This window comes from Heliangelus exortis, chromosome Z (genome assembly GCF_036169615.1).
Source record: "Heliangelus exortis chromosome Z, bHelExo1.hap1, whole genome shotgun sequence".
Taxonomy (NCBI): Eukaryota; Metazoa; Chordata; class Aves; order Apodiformes; family Trochilidae; genus Heliangelus; species Heliangelus exortis.
The window spans coordinates 14,756,863-14,784,653 of record NC_092454.1 but is presented as its reverse complement, the minus strand read 5'-3'; the positions used below and the strand labels follow the sequence as shown (position 1 = coordinate 14,784,653).

At 40.3% G+C, this 27,791-nt stretch overlaps 1 protein-coding gene across 2 annotated transcripts; it reads left to right on the top strand.

Annotated features, from left to right (window-relative positions):
- The first annotated feature begins 4,203 nt into the window (after window positions 1-4,203).
- Window positions 4,204-27,137, top strand: PRKAA1 (protein kinase AMP-activated catalytic subunit alpha 1). Of its 2 annotated transcripts, XM_071732206.1 has the most exons (9): window positions 4,204-4,429; window positions 10,404-10,545; window positions 12,876-12,969; window positions 14,658-14,802; window positions 16,116-16,203; window positions 17,333-17,557; window positions 20,704-21,190; window positions 21,612-21,738; window positions 23,930-27,137. In XM_071732206.1, the coding sequence occupies exons 1-9, from the start codon at window positions 4,300-4,302 to the stop codon at window positions 24,172-24,174; spliced, it is 1,683 nt and encodes a 560-aa protein (XP_071588307.1). In that variant the 5' UTR covers window positions 4,204-4,299; the 3' UTR covers window positions 24,175-27,137. The 2 variants fall into 2 exon arrangements, with proteins under 2 accessions (XP_071588307.1, XP_071588308.1); XM_071732207.1 differs by lacking the exons at window positions 4,204-4,429; window positions 10,404-10,545; window positions 12,876-12,969; window positions 14,658-14,802 and adding an exon at window positions 15,398-15,474.
- The last annotated feature ends 654 nt before the right edge of the window (window positions 27,138-27,791 follow it).

Genomic DNA, 27,791 nt, shown 5'->3' with positions numbered 1-27,791 from the left:
ACTAACAATGAATGTTTTTTCCCCAAAAGAGCACAAAGTTATGTGTTTTAATCTTTGTTCTTCACAAAGTGTAAATATACTTATGCTTGGAATGTAAAATATTTTTAGCAAAATGCCTCATTTCATCTTCTACTGATGTTAATGATGAAATTTTAATTATGAAATGTCATCTTTTACAGATGGGTAAAAGCAGCGGGCATTTTAGCAAAGCTTGTTAACAGTTACTTCAGGCCGGTTAATTAATATGCAACTTTATTTTGAACCTGGTAAAGAGATGATTTTTACTTTTACTTCTTGCAGTACCATGATCATAGGCCTTAGTGTCCACCATTTCTTGGCAGACCACAAATTCTTGTGGTTCATAGTCATACTAATCCAACAAAAGGGATACCCATTGCAGGAACTGATCTGCAATAAGCTACCTGAAGAACAGGCAAATGAGCAGTAACATGTCATATACACACGTACACCATCTTGTTGCAGAAAAGCTTGATGACTAGCACAACCAAGCTGGAACTGGACAATGCCTTAGTAGCATCTGTATTGTGCTTTCTTTTAAGAGCTGCTCCTCAGGAAAAGAAGGCTGCAAATGCCTATTCGGCAGGTGTCATGAGAAGCTGTGAAAAACACTGGACCCGGGGGTGGTAAATGCATTGTAAGCTCTCATTTACTGTTTTTATTTTACAGGCAGTCTTTCTTAGCTGTCCCATTCCCTGCATTGCTACTTGTCTAATGATTTGTGTGGCACTGGTATTAAATATCTGGCAAAGATAATCTATTATTAACTCAAGGAACAAATGAATGAGTGAATGAATTAATGAATTCACTAATGGTCACTGTAGCTGACAGAGTGAATATTCAGTTGTTTGTATGAAAGAATAAAACATGTAGTCATTGTTGTTCCTTTGTCCAGTTGTCTCTGCTTCAGTGGACAATAGATCTATCGAATTTTACAAGGAAGCCTTTGTTTCACTAGTAACATTCACACATGTGCACCTAAAATAAGAAATCTACCTTCTGAAAGATTCAACTAGACTGAGTAGCAAACTGCAAGAGTTCAACAGTCTGAAAGGTCTAGAAATCTGAGCCTAGTGAAGAGAAACTATCACAGTTTCACATCAGCTTTTAAAAAAGAGATTTGTTGCCAGTATCCACCTGAAGCGTAACAGTGCTTCCTGAGGGAAACAATAAGCGAGAGAAAATGTATTTTCAAATTGCCAATAGGCTGCAGACCAGCTACGCTGACATGTCAGACCTTCTTGAGGGACACAGGGCTTAGCTGAACATTAGAAAAGCATTCTTCTACTCCTCCTAGATGTTGTTTTCTGTCCTTTGCCCACCTCTAGGGCCTCTCTGGTCTTTTAATATTGATCAAGGCATGATAACTTGGCAGAACGAACTTTTGCATACTAACTGAAGGAGGAGCAGCACTGAAGTAGCTCAGGCTCCCCTAAAAATATCACTTGATTCTTGTAAGAAAATAGCATGAGTCTTTGTCTGAAAGAGCCAATAAAGGTGATGTTTTAGGGCCAATATCAACAGGTGAGGAATCCAAAGCAGAGAAGGAAAGTTTTTTTGGTTATGTAGCAACTCCAGGGGTGGAACCAGGACCTACTTTTCCTGAGCTTAAGCAGGTTATTTGAATCTAAGCCTCCTTGCTTAAAACTATGCCAAATGACATTCTGTTGATGTCTTTAATTTCTCACAAGACATCTCATCCCATTTCAAAGCCCTTGACTATCTGAGGACAATTCAAGGTAAGTTAAAAGAACATTATCCCACTTCATAGTGCTGCTTCTTAGAGAAGGCACCTGCAGAACTGTGACTGCCTGTTATTTCTGTGATAAAGCTGGAACCACTTTGATTGTTTTTCTTTCTTGAAAGAGACATCTGCTTGATTCCACTGACAGCAATGCAACTTCAGATTCCCGAGACTCTTGATTAAATTAAAATTAGATTGGCTTCTAAAGCACTACTAAGGACATGCATTTAAATTTATTGTCATGAATATTAAACTTGTTTCCTTATGTGTGGCAGAACAGCCAGGAGAGTGTGCCACGGAGCAGGCTGTCTGTCTAGCATGGTGAGAGTGCCCTCCCAGCCAAATGAAGACTGCAATTAGTGCTTTATGGTTTCTGGTATGTCTGGACCACTGGAGCTGGCACTGGTGAGGTGTGTGTACTACTGTTTACCTGCCTGGATGCATTCCTATGTGACCTGATGTAAGTGACCCTGCTCTGGCAGGGGAGCTGGACTTGATGATCTTCAAAGGTCCCTTCCAGCCCCGAACTTCCTGTGATTCTGTGATCTAATAACAGAGCTGGTTAATTTTGTGTGCTGACTCTGCCTTTTGTCCATCTCATGTGTTTTCTGTGAGACTTGATGTTTCCAAGCTTATGACATCTCTCTCCATATCAGCCAGACAAATATGCAAAATTTCTTCTTCCTTCCAAAATTCCTTCTTCACAAAATTGTCACAGCTGGAAAAGACCTCCCAGATCACCAAGTCCAACTGTCAACCCAGGAAGAAAAAATTACCATGCCCACTAGAGCATGTCCTGAAGTGACTTATCTATGTGGCTTCTGAATACCTCCAGGGATGGTGACTCCATGAACCTTCTTGTGTAGCCCATTCGAGCACCTGACTGCTCTTTCAATTAAAAAGTTCTTCCTAATACATAGATAGTCTTAACCTCCCCTGGTGCAACTTCAGGCCATTTCCTTTAGTCTTACTGTTACTTTCTTGTGAGAAGAGGCCAGCACCCACTCCCCAGCAACTTCCTTTCAGTTGCTGAAAGTTGCTCTTCCTTTCCTCTCAGCCTCCACTTCTCCAAACTAAACATTCCAAATTCCCTCAGCCTCTTCTCACAGGACTTGTTCTCCAGACACTTCACCAGCTTGGTTGACCTTCTCTGAACTTGCTCCAGCACCTCAATGTCTTTCTTGTAGTGAGGGGGCCAGAACTGAACACAGCACTCAAGGTGCAGCCTCAACAATGCTGAGTACAGTTTTGTGACACAAGCCAGGATGCTGTTGGCCCTCCTGGCCATCTTGGCACATTGCTGGCCATATTCACCCAGGTGTTGACCGACACCCCAAGGTCCTGGACAGCTTTCCAGTTACTCCTCTCCAAATCTGTAGCATTTCCTGGCGTTGTTGTGACTGAAATGGAGGACCCAGCAGTTGGCCTTGTTAAACCTCATACAACTGGCCCGCAATCCAACCTGTCTAGTTCCCTCTGCAGAACCTTCCTACCCTCAAGCTGATGAACACTCCTACCAAACCTGGTGTCATCTGCAAACATCCTGGGGAAGCCCTCAATCCCCTTATCTAGACCATTGATAAAGCTGCTGAACAGGACCAGCCCCAAAACTGAGCCCTGGAGGTCAAGCACTAGTGACAGGCTGCCAACTGGATTTAACTTCACTCAGCACAACTCCCTGGACCTGGCCATACAGCCAATTTTTAACCCAGTGAAGAATACATCTGTCTATGCTATGAGCTGCCAGCCTCTCTAGGAGACTGCTGTGGGAGATGTTGTCAAAAGCTCTACTGAAGTCCAGGCAGTCAATGTTCACAGCCCTCCCTTCATCCACTAGGAGGATCACCTTGGTCATAGAATGAGACCAGGCTGGTCAAGCAGGACCTGCCACTCCTGAACTCATGCTGGCTGGGCCTGATCCCCTGGCTGTCCTGCGCTTGCCATGGCAGATGAACCTAACTCAAGATTAACCCCTCCGTGACTTTCTTGGGAAGACACAGACAGCTACTGACTTAACCTTATTTAAGCTTGCAATCCTCAACGCATTTCATACAATCATAGAACAGAATCATAGAATGTTTTTGGTAGGAAGGGCTTTTCGTTGAACCACCCTCCACGGGCAGCGACACCTCGCGCTACCCCAGATTCCCGCCACGGCCGCTGAGGAGCGGACTCTGCGCCGGCCTTTTCCCCCGGTCCCCAAACCCGGGTGAATCCCTTCTGCTCCTCGGGTGGGTGTGGAAGAACAGGGCTGCCTCCAGACTCCTTACTCCTCCCGGCAGCCCTCGGGGGCTGTTTCTTCCCATCCTGTCCCCTCGCCTCGCCCCGCTGCAGCAGCTGCACCCGGGGCAACGCCGGAAGGCAGAGCCGGCTCTCCCCCACACCGAACCGCAATGGTTTCTTCTGGGGGGGGGGGGGGGGGGGGGGAGGGAAGGCGGTAACTGCAGCGTTCGCTTCCGGTTTTCGGTACGGGCGGGCATTCTGTGATTGCTCCTCCCTCGCCGGCTCTCGGGCCCGGCCCTGCGCGGGCGGGCACTATGCGCAGACTCGGCCCTTGGCTCAAGATGGCGGCGGCGGATAAACAGAAGCACGAGCACGGGCGGGTGAAGATCGGGCACTACATCCTGGGGGACACGCTCGGCGTCGGCACCTTCGGCAAAGTCAAGGGTGAGCGGCGGGCACCGGGGCCGCCGCCTGCCCCGGGGAGCGGCACGGCTCAGCCGGGCTGCGGGGGCAGCGCGCTGGGCGGGCGGCTCGGGGGGCGCGGCGGGGTCCTCCCCTCTCGCCGCTGCCTGCGGTCCTCTCACGGCGGCGGATCTGCTGGGGTTGCGAGGCCGGGGGACGTGGGGGGCCTGCCGGGCCGCCTATGCCTCGGCGCGGGCTCGTCCCCCGCTCCGCCTCCCGCCCTGTTCACTGCGGCGGGCTGAGCGAGCTTCGCCGGGGGCGACGCCGGGAAACCTGAGCTGTTGTCCCGGCCCTTCCCGCCGGGCCGGCTGAGTCACTGAGCTGCGGCGGGCGGAGGGAGAGGGGTCTCGGGGAGCGGCCCGGAACAGCCGCAGGAAGGGGTCTGTCGGGCCCTCAGCTGGGCCTGGGCTCAGCCGCGGTGGGGGAGAGGCGGGGGCCGCCGGCCGAGCGGGGCGGTGTGGAAACGGCGGTGGGAGTCCTGCGAGAGGGGTGGCGGGGGCGGGTCTGCAGCCCCGCAGGGGGAAGTGGCGGTGGCTTGGGCGGGGGGGGAAGCGGTTTTCTCGTCTGTATGTACAGAAATAATTGGTGGAAGTCAACGTTGCTGCCTTTATTGAAAGTAGCACCGGTTGGGTTATGAAAGGGGGCTCTTAATGCTTGAGCTGTTTGTAACGCTGTGGTTTTCCTACACAAGTGCTCACGCTTGGTGTCCTTAGGAGGAAAGCAGTATTCTCTGTGAAGAGAGAAATAAGTTCAAAAATATGAAACTTAGGAAACTAAGTGGAAACTAACAGTCACCAGCTCTTTAGAACCTCTGCGTTTTGTTACTTCATGGTTCTCTCGAAGCATTGTCAGGAAATGCCACACCTTAGAAGTCTACTGAGATAATAAAGTAGCTGTTATTTATTTTAGTCTTTGTGAATATCTTCACCGCATGTGGTTTAGAATATTAATTAACAGCCACGGGGGAGCGGTGACTTGCATCTGGAGTACCATTCTTTTCCTTGGGAACTTAGCATCTCCTTAAATTGAGAGAAAATGATACACGGCAGAAAACAGATTCTGTTTCCTCCCTGGGTGACTGCGTGGTGGAAGGGAGGAGACGAGTCAAAGATCTGTTTGGTTTTTTCCTCAGTGTACTGCAGAAAAATAAGGTTGCTGTATCTTAGGTGTTCTAACATGCTCTTAAATTTCAAGGAGTGCTGTTGCACTACTGCTGCTGTTCTTGTCTGTATTGGCAAAAATATATCAGAAGTTGAAAGTGTAAAAGATTGCCAATTTGGGGATCTACTGTTAGGATTTTCATATCTTAGTGAATGTTACTCCTGTTAATACTTCGTGAAACAGTTAGCTCGAATCACTTAATTGAAAAAAAAAAAGTTCTCAATTTTGTTATTGTTTTATTTCTGTAATATCCTTCTGCCTGCCTTTTTTAATTGATGTTAGGTCTTCTTTTATGCTGCTTTGTGACCGTTGATCACATGAGGACTACACACATGCATGTATGAACACATTTTTTTGTTAAAGGTAGGGGAGAAATCACCTTGTAGTGAAATGCAGCATCATTCTGCATAGCAAATACCTTCCATAAAGTACCTTGGGCGTTTATTTTGAATTTGGAAGCAAGGCTTAGTGTTCATGTGCTAATGCTCTGTTTGCATACACAAACTGCTTTTTCATAGTTTATGGGGGTTTTTTTTTTGTTTTTTTGTTTTTTTTCCTTATCCCTAAATGGTGTACTATGTTAGCTTTCTCTTGCTTTAGCTGTACTTAGTAAGAGTTACTTTATCTATGATGCAGTGGTCGAGCACGTTTTCTCCATTTAATACCAGATTTCTGAATGGGTTTTCTGTAATACTCATAGTTTTCCTTCTCTGCTGCTTCTGTTTCATCAATTGACAATAAAGTGAAAAACTAATATGTTAATTTTATGAAAGGGCTCTCATGATGAGGAGGGTCAGGCCTCTTGAAAGTGGATCTTTAGTTTTAACAGCAGTGGCAGCCCAAAAAAATTGAACTAGAAAACAAGTATGTACTTAGTAATTGTTAAAGCTCTCCTGCTGTCAAGGAAGTTGTGAGATAAATCCACCCTGCTGATTATCCTTCTACCCTCACATATAGCTGCTACTGATATTTTTCTTTTTTTTTTTCCCCCCAGTTTAACTGTTCTGCTGTATGTGCTAGCCTGAATTAAGCACTGGCTGGCTCAGTTTGCTTGTCTGTGCCTCAGCTGAGCAGTATGGAGGAGGTGGCTGTTTCTAGCCATCATTAAGCAAAGCTGAGATGCCACAGAAGTGGAAAGTTGAGGGGCAGGGTAGAATAGAGTACTCTCACAATTGTGTGAGATGGAGTCTTATTTAAACTTTACCAGGATTCAGAGTAAAACACCTACCCCTGGTTTTGAATTGTTGTTTTTTTTTTAAATGACACTGCTGATGTTTCCTGCTAGAACTAAATGCAAACTTTTATTTCCAGATTATTTTTTTAAACAAAGTTAGTTTTCATAAAAAAAAAAAAGAGTAGTCAGATTTCCAATTATTTGTATTGAGAAAATGAGGGGTACTAGTTAAGGCTGTAACTATACAATAACTGTTCAAGTCTGTAGGACTAGGTTTAACAACGCTGGTCTGTGTGGACTGCAAAACTGATGTAAATACGTCTTCTTGGCCAGGCAGTAAGAGTCCTGGAAATGGACAGTGAGGATGAGTTCACTATCTAATGTTGTGCATCACTGTGGCTTTGAGCAGCATTAGCCTTTTTTTGTTGTTGTTGTTTTGTTTGTTTGTTTGTTTTTGTTTCTGTTAGTGAAAACATGTTTAGCTCATACTTTTCTCTGAGCTTTGGGGTTGTGTCTTTTTCTTTGCCTGTTGCAGAAATGTTTTGTTAACTGCAACATAGGGTTGTTGTGTGTTTTTTCCTTCAGTCTTCATGATTAGTACCTGTATTTCATAAGGATGTTGTTCTTACTCTGGATGGCCTTGCAATCAGTTTTCTTTCTGAAGTGAGTTTAGACACTGGTTGATCCTGCACTTTAACAGTTAGAAGGAGGCACTGCTTTGAGCCTTTGTCACTGTCTTGGAAATCATTGTGTTAGGCACAGCCAAGGCAATTGGTACTGTCAGAGAGTAAAGAAATATAGGGCAATGCTAGGTCTGCAAAGTGAACTTCTTTTTGCAGTGGTTTTGTTGGACTGGTAGCTGGTTGAGGAACAGGTTGACTAATGTAAATTTATTTTGATTACTTGTAATTTGTGAACCTTCCTTTCTATAAGTAAAACTTCTGTTGAGGTAATACAGAGGAGCTTTCAGAAAGATAACACAGGCTTCTTACTTTCCTACATGATCTTATCATCTGAGGTCTTGCTGTCAGTTCTGTTTTTATGCCAAATTCAAAAGTAGTCAGCAGTCTGTTACCAATTAATGTCAGCTGGTTTCCTAATAACAGATTCCTTGAACCATAGGTATGCAAGCAATTCTGTTTCATAAAGTACATGCTTATTGAAAACTCGTATCTTAGAAAAGCTGGATTTGTTATAATAAATTGAATTTTAAAAGATAGGCAAAAACCAGTGAAGAAAACAGCAATTCAATTTTAAATTTCTTAAGCAAGTTAATTTCTTAAGGCCTTTGGGGGTCTTTCTGCACCTGCAGAAAGCCACGGTATGTTTTCATTACAATAATTTATTCAAAGTTGGCAAGCAGAGTTGAAGAAACAGAAAATTTTGTTTTCTCCCAGTCAATGGATAAAGTCAAGGGCTAGCAATCTTTGACAACTAGAATTGGTTTCAGTCAGCTGCAAATGTTACTGTTTAATTTGAATGAAAAACATGTTTTGAAAAACTACCCTTATGTGCCTTGCACATTGAATGTAGATTGTGACCAATAAATTATTTTTTTTTTCTGAGTTCTAATGAAATACCAGTTTTCATCCAAGCTAGAACAAATCAGAAATGAAACAAAGTGGGTGAAAAATGAGAATATAATACAGTGCATGTCAGAGCTGAGTATTTATAAGCTGATCTATAGAGTTGCTCAAATATACATGCTACTTACTAAGTTAAACATCATCTTAAGTGTACTTTGTAAAGCAAAGGAAGCTTCAAATTTTTGTGTAACTGATTTTCCGTAAGTTTTTAAGAAGCTGTTTTCTACCAGCCAGAATTAATGTTACATTTTATCTTACTGACTAAAGATTTTTTCCTAATACTTCTGGTTTAATTCAGTTCATCTTATTGATAGGAAGAAACTTTAGTACTCAAATGGAATAGTTGCTGTTCTAACATTTTATATGAATGTTTCATTACTCCTTAGTAGAATGTAGGTGATATAATTTGTTGGCATCCTTTAGAACTTCAGTTACATTGAAACTGAAGAAAACAAAAAAAGATGTGATTGCCTTAATTGTAGATGTGGCTGAAAGCAGATAGTTCTCATAGGTGACATGATTTTACTTTTTTACAGTTCTAGGCACTTGCTTATGAATGCTTTGAGATCCATCTAGAATTTGTGTTGGATTCGGACTTCATACGTTCTTCTGCAATGCAGATGTGCCTGTCCAGTATGTTGGTTATTGTGGCCATTTTTAGGCAAAAGCTTCTTTGAATGGGGGTTTGTGGTTTCTTCTCCTTACAGTGGGAGCATCTTATCACCTCATTGGGATGGTTCAAGATCTGGGCTAATCTTCTAGTTGGTTATTTCCCAACAGATATTTGGACAAACTGCCTTATTTTACACAGTGCTATCTTTTTGTTGTAAGAATAATTACTCAGTTGCTTCTTATTTCTGCCTTCCATTTAGGAATTCTCACTCAGTATAGAGCCAAAAGGCAGCAGGGAAGTCTTGTGTTGGAAATGAGATCTACAGATTGATAGGTGTTTGCTAATTCTATGAAAATTATCTGTTGAGTACAGAGAGATTTTTCTGCTGTTTATCAAAGCTTTCCATCAATATATTTAAATAAAGCTTGAAGTCTACAGGTTGACCTAAAATCCTTACATGAGGAGAGGCACCCAAATGAGTGAGTCATGTGTATAGTGGTCTGTCAACAATGTCCATTCAACTGGACAAGGGTGAAACATGTACGTGTACCTGGAATGTGGCTTATCTTCAAAAGTAGGAATCATATTAGTGGCAGATGAAAGTGTTGTTGTAATCACTGCATGCAGAAACCAGTGCAGATGGGGGGAGCCTTTTAGAGGGAGAGATACTTGCTCTCTGTGGTTTATCTGTGATCCAATGTTGGCTTTAAAGAAAATACTCTTAGCAGCTTTTTTGCAGCTACTTCAATAACACCTTCAGAATTAAGGACTCTAAGAGGGGTAATTTTCTAATAAATACTGTGCAATTTTGAGTTCTGAATGAAAAATGACATTCCTAGAAGGAGGAAATAAATTGAAGAATGTATGAGGTTTTGTGTTTGCATTGCTTTTTATTTTGGGTTTTATTTTGTGCATTTCCTGTAGCTTTTGCCACTGATTTCACATAGTAAAGCTCAGGTGCCTACTGCAGAGTGTGGAGCTTACATAGGGTCAAACTGCTCCAAGGACAGTTGTGTAATTGTTTTTCAATTAAACTGGTAATTCAGAGCACTTGCTGACACAGGCAAAGGAAAGATAGTAGTGATTTCTTCAGTGAGTGCAATCCTTGCAGGTGAAAGTAGAAGAGCTGTAGGAGAACATGTTTGAAGGGGTTACCAAGTGAGCCAGGAGCTTGTGAGTGACTTATACAGGGAGAGAAGATGGTCTGCAATTTTCAATGATGGAATGTTTTAATCTTCTAATTACGAATTGTGGGAGAAGTTGGAGTAGGGTAAAAGAAGTGACGGTTTTCAACCTCTCCAAAGACAAAGGAGATTTGTGCAAAGCTAGTACCTTGTTTCTTAGCTGCAGTCAAAATGTGCAAATTATTATCTTTATGGAGCCATCGAAAACCCTAACTAAAACTTTTCTTGTTCCTTGCAGTTGGCAAACATGAATTAACCGGGCATAAAGTTGCAGTGAAGATCCTCAATCGACAGAAGATTCGCAGCCTTGATGTTGTTGGAAAAATCCGCAGGGAGATTCAAAACCTGAAACTGTTCAGGCACCCTCATATAATTAAGCTGTAAGTTTTGCTTACTATAATAAAGTGTATTTAAACAATAATATTTCTGCTGTTACTGATCTGAAAATATGCTTAAAGAGCCATAGCATTAATAGCGTATTGTCAAGAAAGTAACCAGCTGTTTTCAGTGTTCTCTGTAATGTTTTTCACAATACTGTTTTCTGCAGCCAGGAGACCTTCCATTAGATCTTTGCTCACAAATTCTTTGGACTGGTATATAGATAATTAGGGCATGATAGATACTTCTAGTAGCATCCACTGTCTTAACTGTGGTATTGGTGTTAGTTTTTTTAATTGTCAGTGTTGTCTTAAGACCCTGCTGCCACTGACAGATGTCAGTGCTGTGCGCTCCCTTAAGTTTGGTATCAGTTCTTATGCTGAAACTAAGTTGTATTTTGTAAGGTCGATTAAGGAAGTTCTTCAGTGAGTTAGTTTTCAGAAGACTGTTGAGCTACCTAGTCTGCAAACTTGCAAGTGCTGCCAGTTAGAGTTCATGAGTGAGTCTGTAGGATAAACCCATAGCCAAAAGAAAACTGGAAGTGTTCTCTGACTGAGAAAAGGGGTGGAACAGGAGTGTGTACTTGCGGTTCTGCTAAACTGTTAAGTCAGCTTAGCAGGTTTCAGATGACAATCTCTTTCTCAGGGAGTTGTGGAGAGAAGTTTTTCACCCGAATGTTGAGAGAAGGGGCAAGATGTAGGAGGTGATGGAGAAGTTGATGGATTCCCAATCAGCCTGTATTTCTAAAGCAGAAAGCTTATTAGCCTGTGTGTAAATAGCACTTGAGATAATTGAGATATGATTAACACTGTCGTGCAACTAGACTTCCTGGTAGTTTAGGGTCATGCTGCTCATGCCCTGAGAAACTGGACTGGGGACCTGCTAGATAGAAGCTCAAGGTGTTTGGGATAAAGGTAAACAGATTTCTTCATCTTAATGTTACAAATTAGGCAACATCTAGTTTGGAACACTGCTGTGCTTTATGAAAATATCATGCATTACCTTAATAGTATGTACAATTGCAAGACTGTCTCAATAAGTTTTTCTTTCTGTACTACACTTGAAACAGATTCTTTTAGAGCGTATCTTCTTGTGGTTTTTGGCATCCAGCAAAAGAAAGCACCTTGTTTTCCAACATAAAATTGCCTGGTTTTGCTTTCTGGTGATCTATTCTATGTGATTTGCTACCCATATTTGTGTTCTAGGTTATATAACTATTCCAATAGCCTTCTCTTCCATAACCAGAAAAATGACCAGACTACAGACAAGCAGGGCTGTAATTTATGGATTAAGAGGATTACAATGGAATATTTAGTGTTTTAGCCATGGCTTCAGAATTTTATTGATGTTTAAGTACATATGGTAGTTCTAACTAAGTTTGTAGAGAGAAAATTAGTAAAGATAAAATCTTGAAGTAGAATATGTTAGGTAAGACTGACTTTGAATATCTCATTTTGATAACAGTTGATAAATGCATCAGAAGAAGGTTGAAATGCTACACTGTAGTACTAAGCTTTTAAAATAGATACATACACATATATGTGCTCATGTATATTCTCCTAGACCATATGAGTTCATTGCTGTTTATGTAATTCAGGAATAATTTGTGTCAGCAAGCTAAAGCACATCTGTTTTCCTTTTTGTCTCAGAACAGATTGTTTGAAGAGTGGTGCAATTCTGTAGTATACATGTGAATTCAGTTATGTATTACAAGTCACATATTTGTATGCTTAAGTGTAGTGCCATGAAACATTCATTTTCATCCAGTTGCTCATTTCTGTTTTCTCAACATAATATCTGAATTTTGGCTGAAGTGTTACAAGTGTGTGTTTTCTCAGTTCATTAAGACCTTATCATTTATGACTGCTGCAAAGTAAGAAAAGATTAAATAGCCTCTTAGTTACAGGTATATAGGATAAATTCAAAATTTATTAAATGGGCATTTCAGCCATAAACTCTGAAGTGTCAAAGTTACTTTTTGAAACTTAATTGAAGTAGAATGATAAAAAAATAACCAAAATGTTATTGTTTTAAAATACTGATGGCAAATGTAGGTCTCCTTGTAAAAGATAATATTCATGTTTATTAAAGGCTTTTGTTTTTCAGTCTTAAAAACACTTTATTTATGGCAAGTCAGGTTCTATGCATGTTATGGTTGAAAAGTGTGTATTTTTTAGACATTAGAAAAGTCCTTTTGAATTCCTTCCTCACTGCAGCAAGCTGTCTGCTGGTAAAACTGTGCTTTATTTACCTAGCTCTTTGGACAACTTTGTTTTTAACTAATTAGCATCTTGTACTGAGTGTGCGGACTAACATAACCTTCTCCCATCAGGTACCAGGTCATCAGTACACCAACTGACATTTTCATGGTGATGGAATATGTTTCAGGAGGAGAACTGTTTGATTATATCTGTAAAAATGGAAGGGTAAGAAGTAGTCCAACTCTCTAAATCATTGACTTAAATTCTGTTACTGCTTTTGTAACATTCCTGTGTCACCCAACACTTCCGGGGCAGACAGGTTCTTCTTCAGGATGCATAGAAGAATGATACAATTAAAGCTTTATTTTCTCAAAAGGATATTGTGATTAGTGTGGTACAGAATTCGATTAGAGTGGTACAGTATTTCTACAAGCAAAATCAGTGTAGTACGGTTTGTAAGTCATGTAATATGGAACTGATAACAGAACTTCATATTTCTTAATCACCTAGACCCTCAGCAGATGGGGTCAAATCTTCATACATGGTTTGCTGTATCAGTATGACCACAATCTAGACTTGAATCGTATGAGAGAATACGAGTCACTTACTCAAACCTTGGAGGAAGCAGAGGACAATTGGGGTGTTCTCAGCCATCAGGAGGGTCACAGGGATTGCTGTCCAGCAGCCATTCTGGTTGCCTACTTGTGACTTTCAACTGCTTGATTTTATGGACAGTACCCTGTGTGCTGTTACACTTCCCTGGTCTCTAGAGGGGACCTCAAGAACACTTGGCTGGCTGGGTGCCTGGGACCTTTGATGCTGGCAAGGAAGGGAGTAATCAGCCTGGCACACAGAAATCTTGAGGCCAGTAGGGAGGTGAAGAAGAAATCTGTGTCATTGGTCTGCTTGCTTCATAGGATGTTCAGGGCCTGATAATAACGGAAAAGGAACTAGTACCTAACTCCCTGGGTCAAAGGGTAGTAGTGGCTTTCTTCATGAAATAGTGTTAAATATGCTGATGACATTGCTGGGGCTGGAACAGAGTATTGGTAAACAACCTGTTAAATCAAGGTTTGAGTTTATGTATTCAGCATTAATTTTTCTGTTAGCAAATTAATATACTTTATGTCTACATCTTGTTCTGGAAGTAAAAATGGTTATATGTTAACAGATGTTTCAGATCTTTATGTATATATTTGACATGGCATTTTTCTTCTCTACACTAATATACAATTTTTGTTTACAAAATACATTAGCTGAAAACTATTTCTTCAGTATAACCCATTTCAGAAAAACTACCATTGTGCCTCTTATGTAGTCTTACACTAGTAAAACTGTTTCTGTGAAAGCTCTGAAGTCATTCAGCAGGTGATCTAGATAGCTAGAATACATTTAGTTAGTTTTGGAACAAACTTGGACATGGGCTGTTCATAGGAAATGCTCAGCTAAGTCTGTTTGGTGATAGCTGTGACATACCATCTGTGCTGATAGCATAAATAGAATCTGAAATTTACTGGTTTTGTGCTGTGTGTCAGCAGCTTTTTTCAGCTTAAATCTTACACTGTGGTTAAATATAAAAGTTTAATCAGTTATAATATTAGAATGAGTTAATGGATGGTAATGTTTCTGCTTACTGAGTATTTACTAACCAGTTTCAGAAGTGTGACTGGGAAGTTTCAGTGACTTTTCTGGTTCGGTGGTTATGTTTTATTTTAGTCCATTTTAGAGCCATAGTACAAACAAATGTGCAAGCTATGAAGCACTCTACTTCAAGTTCTGATAATCTGCTATATAAAATATCAAGACTATAAACGATAATTTCAGGTCATGGGAGGATTTCCTTTAATTCATATAAATGAAAACCAAGTTATTATCTGCGCTGCTTAATTGTTTAACACCTTTGTGTGTCTCAGCTTGATGAGAAGGAAAGCAGACGTCTGTTCCAGCAAATCCTTTCTGGTGTGGATTACTGCCACAGGCATATGGTAGTACATAGAGATCTGAAGCCTGAAAATGTGCTGCTTGATGCACACATGAATGCCAAAATAGCTGACTTCGGTAAGCATTGCTCTCTCATCTCTGGTCACGTTTTTTATGTTATTTACATCTTTTTAAATACTCTAGGAAGTATGAAATGTGTGTACTTGAATATTCTGGTGGTGGGACACAATAGAAGAGCCTGAAGAGTATGAATGAAAACCAAAATGTGATTCTTGCATATGTATAGAACTTGTTTTCCTCTCAAGCTTTTTTTAAAGTATTTTCTGTGTCTGTCTGAAATTGTGGACTGGCTTGCTTGGTTTTCTTAAAAATGCTTTATCTGAAATCCTAAACAGACCTAGTGCCTGAACTTTCCACTTTGAAATTTGCTCATATTGTCTGTTGCACCTGTTCATCTTTAACATGGAGATGCTTAGCTCTCTTGAAAGTACAGTGCAAGGGCAGTTCATATTTAAGAATCACATTGCTATACTGAAATAAACTCCTATATACTCCTCTATGAAACTACTGTAAATTTACTTTAAAAACTCCATAAAGATGTGGTGGAAAAAAAGCATTAGAGGTAAAACAAGTACAGGTAAGTTTTTTAAACTTGTGATTTTTCTGTATACCTGCTTAAACTCAGTTTAATGTTTATACTATATATTTGTAACATAGCTGCTGAGAAAACTGGCATCTAGCTCTTGGAACTACCTGAATCAGGAAACTTGACCTTGTAAAGATAATAAGGTATCCAAATTGCTGTGTCATTGTGATATATCCATTGTAGGCCTAATGGATAATACATGCCCTTGTAAAGCACTTGGAGGTCTCTGATGAGAGGTACAAGGCAATGCTGAGTGTTCCAAGTATATTTTCAAAGTATGGTGTTTGCGTATGTGGGCACTGTGAATCATACTGAGTTTTTTGTGTGTAGAAAATACTTGTGGTGAAATGGCTTACCTGGTGAAGGAGAAACAAAGTACAGTTAATTACAAAAAATACAGTCCTGCTACTTAAGTGGCAGCAAAGCTGTAGCACTCAGTTTATCACGACTAGCTGTGTTAAACAAGTGCTTAAAAAAATCTTTTTTGTATTAGAATCTGAAAGCTGTCTAAGTTGTACTCTTTCGTCTTCCACCTGTCCTGATAAAAGGGCACAATTCCTCTTGGAAACTGAATTCTCTGCCTTATGGTAGTGTTGATCATGCAGCCTAGACTAAGTGAACTAGATGTGATTAACTGAGTGCAACAGTTGGCTGACATTCTATTTTGACATTCAGTTAACACTGATTATTGTATTACTAGTGATTTGTTCTAGGTGTGATATACATACAGTGTGAAATAATTTTGCTTTCTGGATTTTTAGTAGTTGTTCTTGCACACTTTCAGGTCTATCAAATATGATGTCAGATGGAGAATTTTTAAGAACAAGCTGTGGTTCCCCTAACTATGCTGCTCCAGAAGTAATTTCGGGAAGGTAGTTTCTTTTATATTGCATACGTATGTGCATGTACTTCAGTAAAGTTGCTGCCTTATTCTAAAGGCTACAGAACAAATACAATGGACATCCCTCAGGCTTGATGCTGAGAAACTGTGGGCTGGGCTTTTCTTTAATTTCTTTAATTTTCTTTAACTTTTCACGAGCATTTGAGGCTTCTATGAACTAGCTTTGAATAGTTGTTGTAAGGTGGAGATGATGTCTGATGTCCCAAATTAACAATGTATTCTATGTGCCTGAATTGGCTTAAAAATCTCTATTTTTTTGGATACCCACTCTAATATTGCCTCTTGTTTGGAGGCCAAATGTCTTTTTATTCAGACAGTAGCAAAGAATACAAGACAACTATTTGGGCCTGCCGGGGCCTACAGGAAAGCTGTAGTTCTCCTGTGATGGGAAATAATGTCACGCCTGTGCTGACTGCTTGTGCTTGTTGTGCAGGAGGAGTTTTGGGGAAGGCTGTTTGTGTTGATAGGAAGGTTTGTGTTTGTGTTGCTAGCCTATCTGACTTTTCTGTTGGAGGGATATTTTTTTGAGGGCATGAAGAGGGAGAATGGCTTCAAAGTAGAAGGGTTGATTTAGGTAAGACATTAGGAAGGAATTCTTAAATGAGACAATGGGAGAAGTTGTGACTGCCCCATTCCTGGAAGTGTTCAAGGCCATGTTGGATGGGGGTTTGAGCAACCTGGTCTGATTCCCATTAGACAATGCAGGGGTCTTGGAACTAGATCATTCTGTCTACCTAGATTCTTTCCAATTATGATTCTGGGTTATATGGATTTAAATGTTTCAGTATCCCAGATTTGGAGGATAGATGGTTTTGCTCATATTCTGCTTGTAATAGTAATAACAATGTATAATGTGATCTTTCTTACGAGTAGGTGCAAGTTTCTTTCAGTCTGCTGTTGTCTTAAATTGCATTTGTGGATTGTTGTTATACAATAAGAGAGGAAAGCCATGTACTTGTGCCCTGTTATATATTTGAAGGAGAAGCAGACATTTGTCTCAAGTTCATACCCTGTTATTTACTGTGATAGTATGTAAGAAAGTAGAGAAAAAATATTTGAATGCATTAAACACAAATCACTAATAGCTAACTTTTTCCTAGGTTATATGCAGGTCCAGAAGTAGATATTTGGAGCAGTGGGGTTATTCTCTATGCTTTGTTATGTGGAACACTTCCATTTGATGATGATCATGTGCCAACCCTTTTTAAGAAGATATGTGATGGTATCTTTTATACTCCTCAGTACCTGAATCCATCTGTAATTAGTCTTTTGAAGCACATGCTGCAAGTGGATCCAATGAAGAGAGCAACAATCAGAGACATTAGGTAAAACAATAACTGCTTTGTCACAGGATGCTGGAATTAAAATCTTGGTGCAAATGCTCAGAACAGAGAAATCATTCCTGCATTTTGTCTGTTTTGTAGACTGAGATGAAAACTACAGGTTCTAGTGCTTTGGCTTGAGCTCTGGATTCTGATCTCCAGTGATCAGTGAAGTATCTATTGGAGATCACAATAAAATAAATTATACACACTGCTTATAGAAAATTTCATAAACTCTAGGTCTAAGACTGCTATAGCAAAGCCCTTTACTTGTAGGATGGTTTGCAAAACCCAACACTATACTGAGTTTTCTGGGCAAAAAATCTTTACTGTTAAGAACTACTGTTCGAAACTGTAGATATGTGAGAGGACGTTACAGCTCTTTAATCTGATAACTACTGTTTCTATTAAAATTTTAATCATACACTGTAACATCATCTGTGAAGGCTATCAGTTGCTAACTTCAAAACCCGTGCATGAATCTGTGTACAAGTGACAATTATTGCATTAATTATAACTTCAAGTTTGTAAGTACAGGTAGCTGTCCTGGGCTATAGGTTTCAAGAGAAAGTCCTGAAGTGACTCTGATAGGTGTAGAGTGGGTCAAATGAAAAAAAAAAAAACAAAACCCACCACAGTTGGTATCGGATAAAGCTGTACTTGGTGTAGCAGCTGAAACAGGTTTTCCTGTTTGCCTTGTAAAATGCTGTAAGAGATCTCTGATTAACTACCTTAGGGAAAATGCTTCTTTTGGAGTTGGAAATTCGAAGCTCAGATGTTTTCATATTCTTTCAGTAGAACAAAAGTGGTTCGCCTGTCCCTTGTTACTTTGTTGCAGTGAGAAGTACTTCCTCACAGAAGCCTACACTTTGTAAAACTTGAGAGGAACTTTTATCAGTCATGTTAAATTAGTCTGGCAGAGAAGCGATGTTAAAAAGATGTTGAAAATGTTAATTACAGAGCTGTTAGCCATAAGACATCATCTCACAATTAAAAGAACAAACTCGGTTTCATCGGATACCTGAATTCTTCTAGGAGGAATGGTGTGTGCATAATAGTGGAGAGGCCACTGCCAGTAATAGTAACAAAATGTTCTGCTGGATTCGGTTACCCAGTCAGGGATGTGCTTTTTAGTGGTACAGGGGAAGATTTTCCTGCTTCCAAATTAACTGGTTGCTTCAATAAAAGTGTACTGTGCTTGCCACATTAGTGCGGAGGCAAATTCTCAGGATCACGCTGATTAGAGTTTGATCCACTGTACTGGCTTTGGTTGGGACAGAGTTAAATTCGGTGTAGCTCGTGCAGTGCCATATTTGGGATTTATACAGAAAATAGTGTTAAAATGTGGATGTTAAACTCCAAGTTAAAGGCTAAGGGCAGTGAAGCTGAGAGTGTGAGACTAAGAGACAAAGCAGTATTAATGAGAAATTGTGGTGGGCCCCCCATGGTAGAACATCCCTTCTGGTTATAGTAATAATTTATCTGTCCTTGACTAGTTTATGTGCTCTGTGCCACATGTCCTTTGTGTGTTAAAGACACATTTTGTCTTTTGTAGTTTGCAGTGCTCTGTAGTGCTTAGTGATGTTTTGTCTGGGAGATTTATTATTAAAACACTGGTCTTGAGTTTATTTTCTTATCTGAGCTCTGCATTGAAGCCGTTACTTTACTTTTGGAACCATCTCATGGAGATAGCAATAACCCTTATTTTTGTCCCAGACATTTTTGGTGGAGGAAATAAAAAATGGCATCTTTACCACCACCACCTTCTGTGATGTTTTTTCCCTTGTTATAGTTACTCTTCAGTATGGTGAACATCCCTGGGGAGTCAAAATATTGTTACTCCTCCAGAAATATTGTTTTGGCTTTTTCAAAGGTTAACAAGTTATGTGGGAATATCATCCAGGCCCCATGGCAGTGTGGTTATGGGTGGCAAGGCATGTGGAAGAATATGGGCAGGTATCTGGACAGCCACCCATGGTCACCTCCCATTACCTATGACTTCCCTCTGTAGCAAGTGTGTGGTGCTATGAAGTGAAAGAATGTTTAAAAATGCGAATTAAAACAAAATAAAAATGCCCTGGTTATATGGAAGGCACAACTTACTGCACTGTGCTGAGTCCTGGCCTGCACCTACTGAACAATGTTCAAAGCTGCTCAGCACCTTAAAGGAGCAGAAAGGGTCTCTGGATCTGAAATAGACGCTTGGCTAAGCCAGAGACCTGGCCTTTAACTGTGCCAGTTGCCACAGTAACTCTAGAGAAACAATAAAGTGGAAGTTGGCTTGTTTAATAAGGGATGAAGAAGCTTCTAAGAGGGAGCAGGAGAAAGAATGAGAAGAGGCAGCCTGGTCTGCAGTGTAGCAGTCACCAGAATAGGATGAGGAAGAAAATGAAACCACCCAGTCCCTGTCCCTATGTGAGCTGTGAGGCAAGCAAAAGGTTTTCAGCCATGAGCCAGGTGGGCAGATTCTCAGCTGGTTACTCCAGTGCGGGGATATTGTGGCCTAAAGTCTGGAATTAGAGGGTAATGAAGCCTGCAGCTGGAATCCTTATTATAGGTAAGGTCATTGATAAAGGGATTGGAAGGGAAAGGGGCAGGAATCCTTACTCTTAAGAGACTCCTGTCAAGTGTGAAAGACAGCTCTATCCCTTCAAGGAAGATCTTCCAAATTCCCTAAGCAAATGGACCATGACTGAAGAAGTTATTCAGTATCCAGATAATTCAGTATCTGGGAAAGGACTTTTTGCAAGGGAATGTAGTGACAGGAGGATGGGGGATGCTTTTAAGCTGGAGGAGGGTAGTTCCATATTATATTTTAGGAAGAAATTCTTCACTGTGTGGCTGATGTGACACTGGCACAGGTTGCCCAGGGAAGTTATGGATGCCCCCTCCCTGGAAGTGTTAAAGGCCAGGTTGGATGGGGCAGCAATTCACCTGGTTGAGTAGGAGGTATCCCTGCCCATGGCATGGGGGGCTGGAACTAGATGCTCTTTAAGGCCCCTTCCAACACAAACCATTCTGTGATTATTCAGCATCAGCATTTCTTAGTTTTATTTTTTTTTTTGCACAGACTAAAATTTTTTATTTTTAAAAGAATTTTAAAATATTTGCTTTAAATACATACAGACTTTGTTTATTTTTAAATCTAGGGAACATGAGTGGTTTAAGCAGGACCTTCCAAAATACTTGTTCCCTGAAGATCCATCATATAGTTCTACCATGATTGATGATGAAGCCTTAAAAGAAGTGTGTGAAAAATTTGAATGCACTGAAGAGGAAGTGCTAAGTTGTCTATACAGCCGAAATCATCAGGACCCTTTAGCAGTTGCTTATCACCTCATTATTGATAATAGAAGAATAATGAATGAGGCCAAAGATTTCTACTTGGCTACAAGCCCACCCGATTCTTTTCTTGATGATCACCACCTGTCTCGCCCTCATCCTGAAAGGGTGCCATTCTTGGTAGCCGAAACACCGCGTCCTCGTCATACTCTGGATGAGCTCAATCCCCAGAAGTCAAAACACCAAGGTGTAAGAAGAGCTAAGTGGCATTTGGGGATACGGAGTCAGAGTCGACCAAATGATATCATGGCTGAAGTCTGTCGAGCAATTAAACAACTGGATTATGAATGGAAGGTAATAGAATAAAGGATCTTCACAGCACACAACAGTAAATTTTTGTTTGCACTTTAGTTACATAGGCTTGAAGTTGGAAACTGAGTTCTCCTGTGATGGGAAATAATGTCGTGCCTGTGCTGACTGCTTGTGCTTGTTGTGCAGGAGGGGTTTTGGGGAAGGCTGTTTGTGTTGATAGGAAGGTTTGTGTTTGTGTTGCTAGCCTATCTGACTTTTCTGTTGGAGCTATAGGAATGTTTTTCTGTTGGCTAAAAATACACATACCAAAACCAGCCCCCCTCTCCCCCCTCCTTAAAACCCCGATCAAAACTCCAATGGGTAAGCTTGAAATCACTTAATACCAGTGAATTGAAATGACAAAAGCAATATGCTGTGCTTTGCAAGTAGTTCTGGTAACTAACCCAAATCTCTTCTTTACTAGGTTGTAAATCCCTACTACCTTCGTGTTCGAAGGAAGAATCCAGTAACAAGTGCATATTCCAAAATGAGTCTACAGTTGTATCAGGTCGACAGCAGGACATACTTACTGGACTTCCGTAGCATTGATGGTATGTGAAGATTTACATAAATTATTGGAGTAGTATGGGGAAAAAAATCTGAATGCATGTCTTAATTTACTTACTTAGAAGTGAAGTGGATGTTGTCCTTTATTAGTTTCCACCAATCTAGTGTTTCCATATTCCTGATCTAGCATTTCTCTGGTCAGATGGTTAGCTGCTTCATCCTTTAAATAACAGCTTTTTTAGCTGTACCAGCTCCTGAAGAGCTCCATTTGTGTCTGTACAAGCATTAATACCACTAGTGCAAAGGGGACAGGGCTGTACGCAGTGAGATTTGGAACAACCTGAAGTCCCTTTGGAGCCCCACCCCCGCATTCCAACATTAATTTAGCTCTGAAGTAATCATGTGACTCCTAGTGAGGTTAAAGCTTGGCATCTAGGCATTTGAATTGGACTTGGACTGTACATTGCTGTACTGGGTCTGCCTGTGATGGAGTTAATTTTTTTCTTAGCAACCTACATGGTGCTGTGTTTTGGATCTGTGGCTAGAAAGGCTGTTGGTAACACAACAGTGTTCCTGTTCTTGCTGAGTGGTGCTTGCATAGAATCTAGTCTTTTTCCCTACCCTATTGCACCCTATTGCAGGGGTGAACAAGAACTTGGGAGGGGACACAGCCTTAACAGATGAGACAGATTGACAAAAGAGCTCTGTAATATTATGCTTAGCAAAGAAAATGGTGAAATTGGGCATTTGGGTAAAGTAGCCTTAAAACTGGCTGTGCATCAGTCTGCTTTGGAGAGGTGGTGAGTGGTTGCTTTTGAATCACTTTCTTCCTCCCCCCACCTCCTTTTTGTTCCTCTTATTGAACTACATTCATATCTACCCATGAGTTTTCTCACTTCACCCTTCTAATTCTCTTCCCCATTACTCTGAATTAAGTGCCAGACAGAGTGAACCCACCAGTGTTAGTGGCACATAAAACTGGAGTTAGGAACTGTATGCTTGCAGTATGTCTTGAAAACTGCTGGTCTCATCTGTAGCAGAATCTATTTCATAGATTGATGGTAACACAACATACAAGTCCCAGTTGGATCCTTTCCTGAAAATGAATGAGGGGACTAATAGAGACCAGCTGCAATGCTTGTTTATGGGCATAGAACTCTAATGCAGAATTGCCTACAGCCAGTGGTATAGCTGACGTGCTTAGGACATAACATATGGCATGGAAAAAGGATTTGGGGGGAGTGTGGCTGGATTACAGTATAGGATGGCAAAGGCTGTGTCTTATGACAGTTTAATGTGATCTGACTTGGCAGTGCAGTTCCTGGCACATTCCCTCACACAGTACAGGTGCTTGTTTAGAATAAGTGGTACTTGATACAGGGATCTAATAACTTTCCTCTACTGACTGACTGCAATATAGGACAAATGCCCTCCCTGTTGGAGTAGAGACGGCTGCTTAGGGCTGTGCAGCTTGGGCAGGACAGCCAGTTGCAGTCCTGGGTTCAGATCTTGAGGATGTTCAGTGCAAGGGCATGGATTTGCCACTTCTTCCAATAGTGAAGTTGATTTGCCTTCCCTTTCCCTCCACCGTATCTAACTTTGTCTTGCCAAACTGTAGTTTCAAGTTGCTTTCATGTCATAAAGCAGTCTTTCCTGTTTTCACTAATTTCTCCTGGAAATTCTGGTGCAGTTGTGAGTCAAACTAATGTTAAGGATTTAATAGTTCAGCAGATTATCTTCAGCATGAGCAGGAAATGCTTCCATCTTAGAAATAAACTTCTGAAAATGAAGAATAAATGAACGTAGATGCTAGCAATTAAGGTGTCAATTAATTGCAATAAAAATACAAATAAGAAAGGATAACCAAGTGCAAAGAAAACAAAATTAAGTAGATGCTAGAAGGAAGCATCTATTTACATGTTCAAGCTGTTTTATTTAATCTTATGATGCTATCCTGGTTTTGTTTTAAGTAAACTAGCTGCTTAAATTACTTCATGAAAAATATGGCAAGTACTAGCATAAGCCAGATCTAAATAGTTCAGGAGCACAGTTCAGGGATAGTTTGCATGAGGATGTATGCTTCTGTGCATTTATTTAGTATCAACTATATACAGTTTGCCAAAGCTTTTTTATGTATTAAGATTCAAGATTTAAAAAAGACTTAGAAATGTGAGAGAGAAGAGATGTTTGCTGTTCTTATAACCGATTTTCCTTCTCTCTCCCCTTGTCCCCTAGAGGAAATTACTGAAACAAAGTCTGGAACTGCAACTCCACAGAGATCAGGTTCTGTGAGCAACTATAGATCATGTCAAAAAGATTCAGATGCTGATGCACAAGGAAAATCTGCAGACACGTCGCTTACCTCTTCAATGAGCTCTTCGCTTGACTCCTCTACAGCTGACTTAACTCCAAGACCAGGGAGTCATACAATAGAATTTTTTGAGATGTGTGCAAACCTTATTAAGATACTTGCACAGTAATTTTGAAGATGGGCTTATTTCTTTTACAGCAATAAGCATGCCTAAGTCATAGTCAGATGCTTCCAGTTATAATCAAGTTAAATTAACTAAGGCACTGTAAAAGCTAGCCACAGAATGCAATTTGCACACGGATTGAAATGATTATGGGCAGTAAATGTGTATTATTTTGAAGCTGGCGTGAATTCTGATTTTCTGCTGCCCACTAGCATAATACAGGTACAGGAAATCACATGCCTTAGGGGCAGAGTTCATAACATTTTACATTGAGTGCACATTAGGCTGCATATAACATTTAAGTTAGATGAACCTTCCTGGGTTTTTCACTGCTAATATGTAGAGCTGATGCAATGTAAGTAAACGTACACTTACTAGTTCAGTGACCAAAGTATGACTTGTTGGTCACTATCTACAATTGTGCCTCACTTGTTCAGAACTGTCAGCATCTTCTAGCAGTAATGTGTTAAAACTGCTGTGTTTCTCCCCTCTTATTTGACAGTAAATGGTAAACAATAGTTTAATGTGTTACAATGTACTGCTTTTAACAAGTGATGTATTTAATTAAATGCATGCAAACCCACTTGGAAATGCATGTAGGTGCTCCATACTGCACTAAGGGTGAAATTCTGTAGGATGGATGTTGAACAGTTGTTGAGTCTACAACAATGACAAGAGACTTAATGCTGAGAAGACTTGGCACCCTGGTGGATGAAACAAAATGTTGCTCTGTGAAAAACTATCAGCAAGCTCCCGAGCTGTGCATATAGCTTGGTGTGGTAGCAGCACACAGCTCCTCACTGCTACTGCAGGCTGAGAATCATTTTCCTTTGAAACATATGCATGCAATTAAGTGCATAGCCTATGGGCTGTTGCACCGTCTTCCAGATTCTGAAATTGGCAGTTTTTAAAAAAACATGTTAAGGCTTTATAGAGCTGTTTACCACACGTTAACTTAGCATAAACTATATGCAATTCACTTTTCAATTATGTATATAGGTTAGGTTTTGCCAGGCAACCTTTGTAACAAACCTTGCTATATGAATTAATTGTGAGGTTAAATAGTCCAGCTTCTTGGATGAGCATTGAAAATTGATCATGACAACTTCAGTGCTAATATCGGAAAACTTAACAGTTGATGGCAGTTGTCAATAACAAATCCTTCTGCATTTGTGTTTTTTGCAGTGTTTCAGGAATAAAATTGATCCTGATATCTTAAAATCACAGCTGGTACTTGCACAGAAACATTTAGTCTCTTGTAAATAGCATAAAATTAGCTACAGCTCCATTTTCATTCAGCACTAATAGGCATAAGCAGTAAACTGTATGTCATAAAGTGTTTAGTTTTGCATTCAAGAATTTATGTTCTCTTCAAAATAATATTCATGACCTTATTGGTTTCAATGGTTGCTCTCCTAGGGAGAGACTGGAAATCAAGGCATTACTATAAACAGTGAAATCTGGACTCTAAAAACTAATGGGGATTTTTGCCAGTGACTTGAGATTTCATACACAGAAAACTGCTAGCTACAGATAAAAAACCAGTTTAATCCAGGCTAACTGGCTTCAGTCCAGAAATTCATCTGTTACAAACATGCACAGAAACTGAAGAAACATAAAGCTGCTTTTAAGCCCTAGAACTGCTGTAACTGCGTTCTGAATTGGGCAAAGGTGTGTTCTGTCTAGTATGTGGGTACACGTTACAACTTCAGTTCTTTATCCTCATGTGTCACACATGGTCCCTGTAATGCGAGGTTGTGCTGTTGTATCTCAAAGTGGAAGATTTTCCATAGATAGACCTTTGGGTTTAAACTCCCAAAACTGAAGTCAACATGAGGGGCCAGCTGCAAACCATACTTTTGAGTCCTGTCTCTAGTCTTGTAAGAATTAGTTTTGATGTACTGAATAAATTCAGTGAGTTTATTCTTTACCCTTTTATTTTGAAATTGTTAAATATTGCACTTGTACAAGTATAACAAACGCACAGTTTTTTTAATTGTAGTAATTCCTCATTTGGAATTGGTTTGGGATCACTCTTGCATATGTTCAACTAAGTATTTTATAAATGGTATCTGCTTCTGGTTTGCAAACTTGTAATGCTGACCACAAATGCAAGGAGTCAAGGTGCAAACAGCTTTTAATTTTTATATGCTATTTTGGCCCTATTGTGCATTAATACAACCATGATTTTTACTTTGTTTTGGTATCTGGAGGTTAACATAAGTTTCTGACAGAAATGTAGTTTTAAATAAATTTTATTGGCATAATAAATTGGTTTTGGCCAAAAGTTTTCTGATTGAATGGATATTTTTGTAGGGGTCGGGGAAGGGAAAAAGGGGACTGACAACCTAGTTAAACCCAGAACAGTTGTCTCTTATGTGACTTTCCTATGCTTTGTAGATCTTGCTATTGAAATGGCTTTCTTCACATGTTCCAACTGATCTTGCAGACCCTTTTTTAGCATCACACTAGTATTTGCCAATACTAGTGAGGCAAAAGTTCACCAAGCAAGCTGTCGGGGTTGTAAAGAGGCAGCTTATGCAAATACACAAATCGGTCAAGTATGTTACTCTGTATTCTTATGATTGCTCCCTTTGGAGTGCATTGAATTATCTTGCTTTTTTATTTTAATTTTTTTTTTTTTTTAAAAACATGGATGAACCTGGTGTGTCCATGTGCAATATATTCACTTGGTAATGGATAAAAATTCATCTTGGTGGTGCAATATTTAAAATAAAACACCTTTCATGTTTGTCTTGATAGGAGTGTTTAATACAAATTTGGAAATAAATTCTATTTTACCAGTTGATGATCACTGTAAGGTTTGAAGTCCTGTTCTCTAACAAAGATGTGCCTACTTCCTATGTTTTTCTTTTGACAAAGCTGAATGGCAAAAATGCTTGTTTATAACTGTGTAACTTTTTAAACTTTCAAAACTTAAAACTAAGTAAACATGAAATACTGAGCAACCTTGTTTGAAATTGTGTCCATGATGTCTTTTAGAGTTACCTATGTTAAAAATTAACAAGACCTGGACTCTTGGCACTTGTTTTTAAAGCAGGAATATCAGCCTTAGAATAAGCAGCAACAAGACTGCTGAACAAATTCCTGCAGAACTTCCAGTTGGGCAGGCTGCACCCCTGGCTGACCATTGGCCCCCACATCCCATAAGCCTTCCTGCAAAAAGGAATTGGAGGTGTAAGGGACACTGAATACCTGGTATAAAACTTCCCATTTGCACTATCCTGTGGTGACTGGCCCTCTCTGCCATCTTCCATTCTGCTCTTTTCATGCACTGCGGGCAGTTCTTATGTCTTGGTATTTTATGGGATAACTGAGGTTGTAAAAGACTGCTAAGATCAAGTCCAACTGTCAGCTCAGCACCACCATGCCAACTAAACCATGTCCTAAAGTCCCACATCTGCACATTGTTTGAACACCTCCAGGCACAGTGACTCCACCACTTTCCAGGGCAGTCTGTTCAAAATTGCCTGACCACTCTTGCAATGAAGAAATTTTTCTTTATACCCAAGCTGAACCTCTCCTGGTGGATGGCACAGGATAAACTGAACACAGGATTCAAAATATGGCCTCACTAGTGCTGAGTACAGGGGTATGATCAC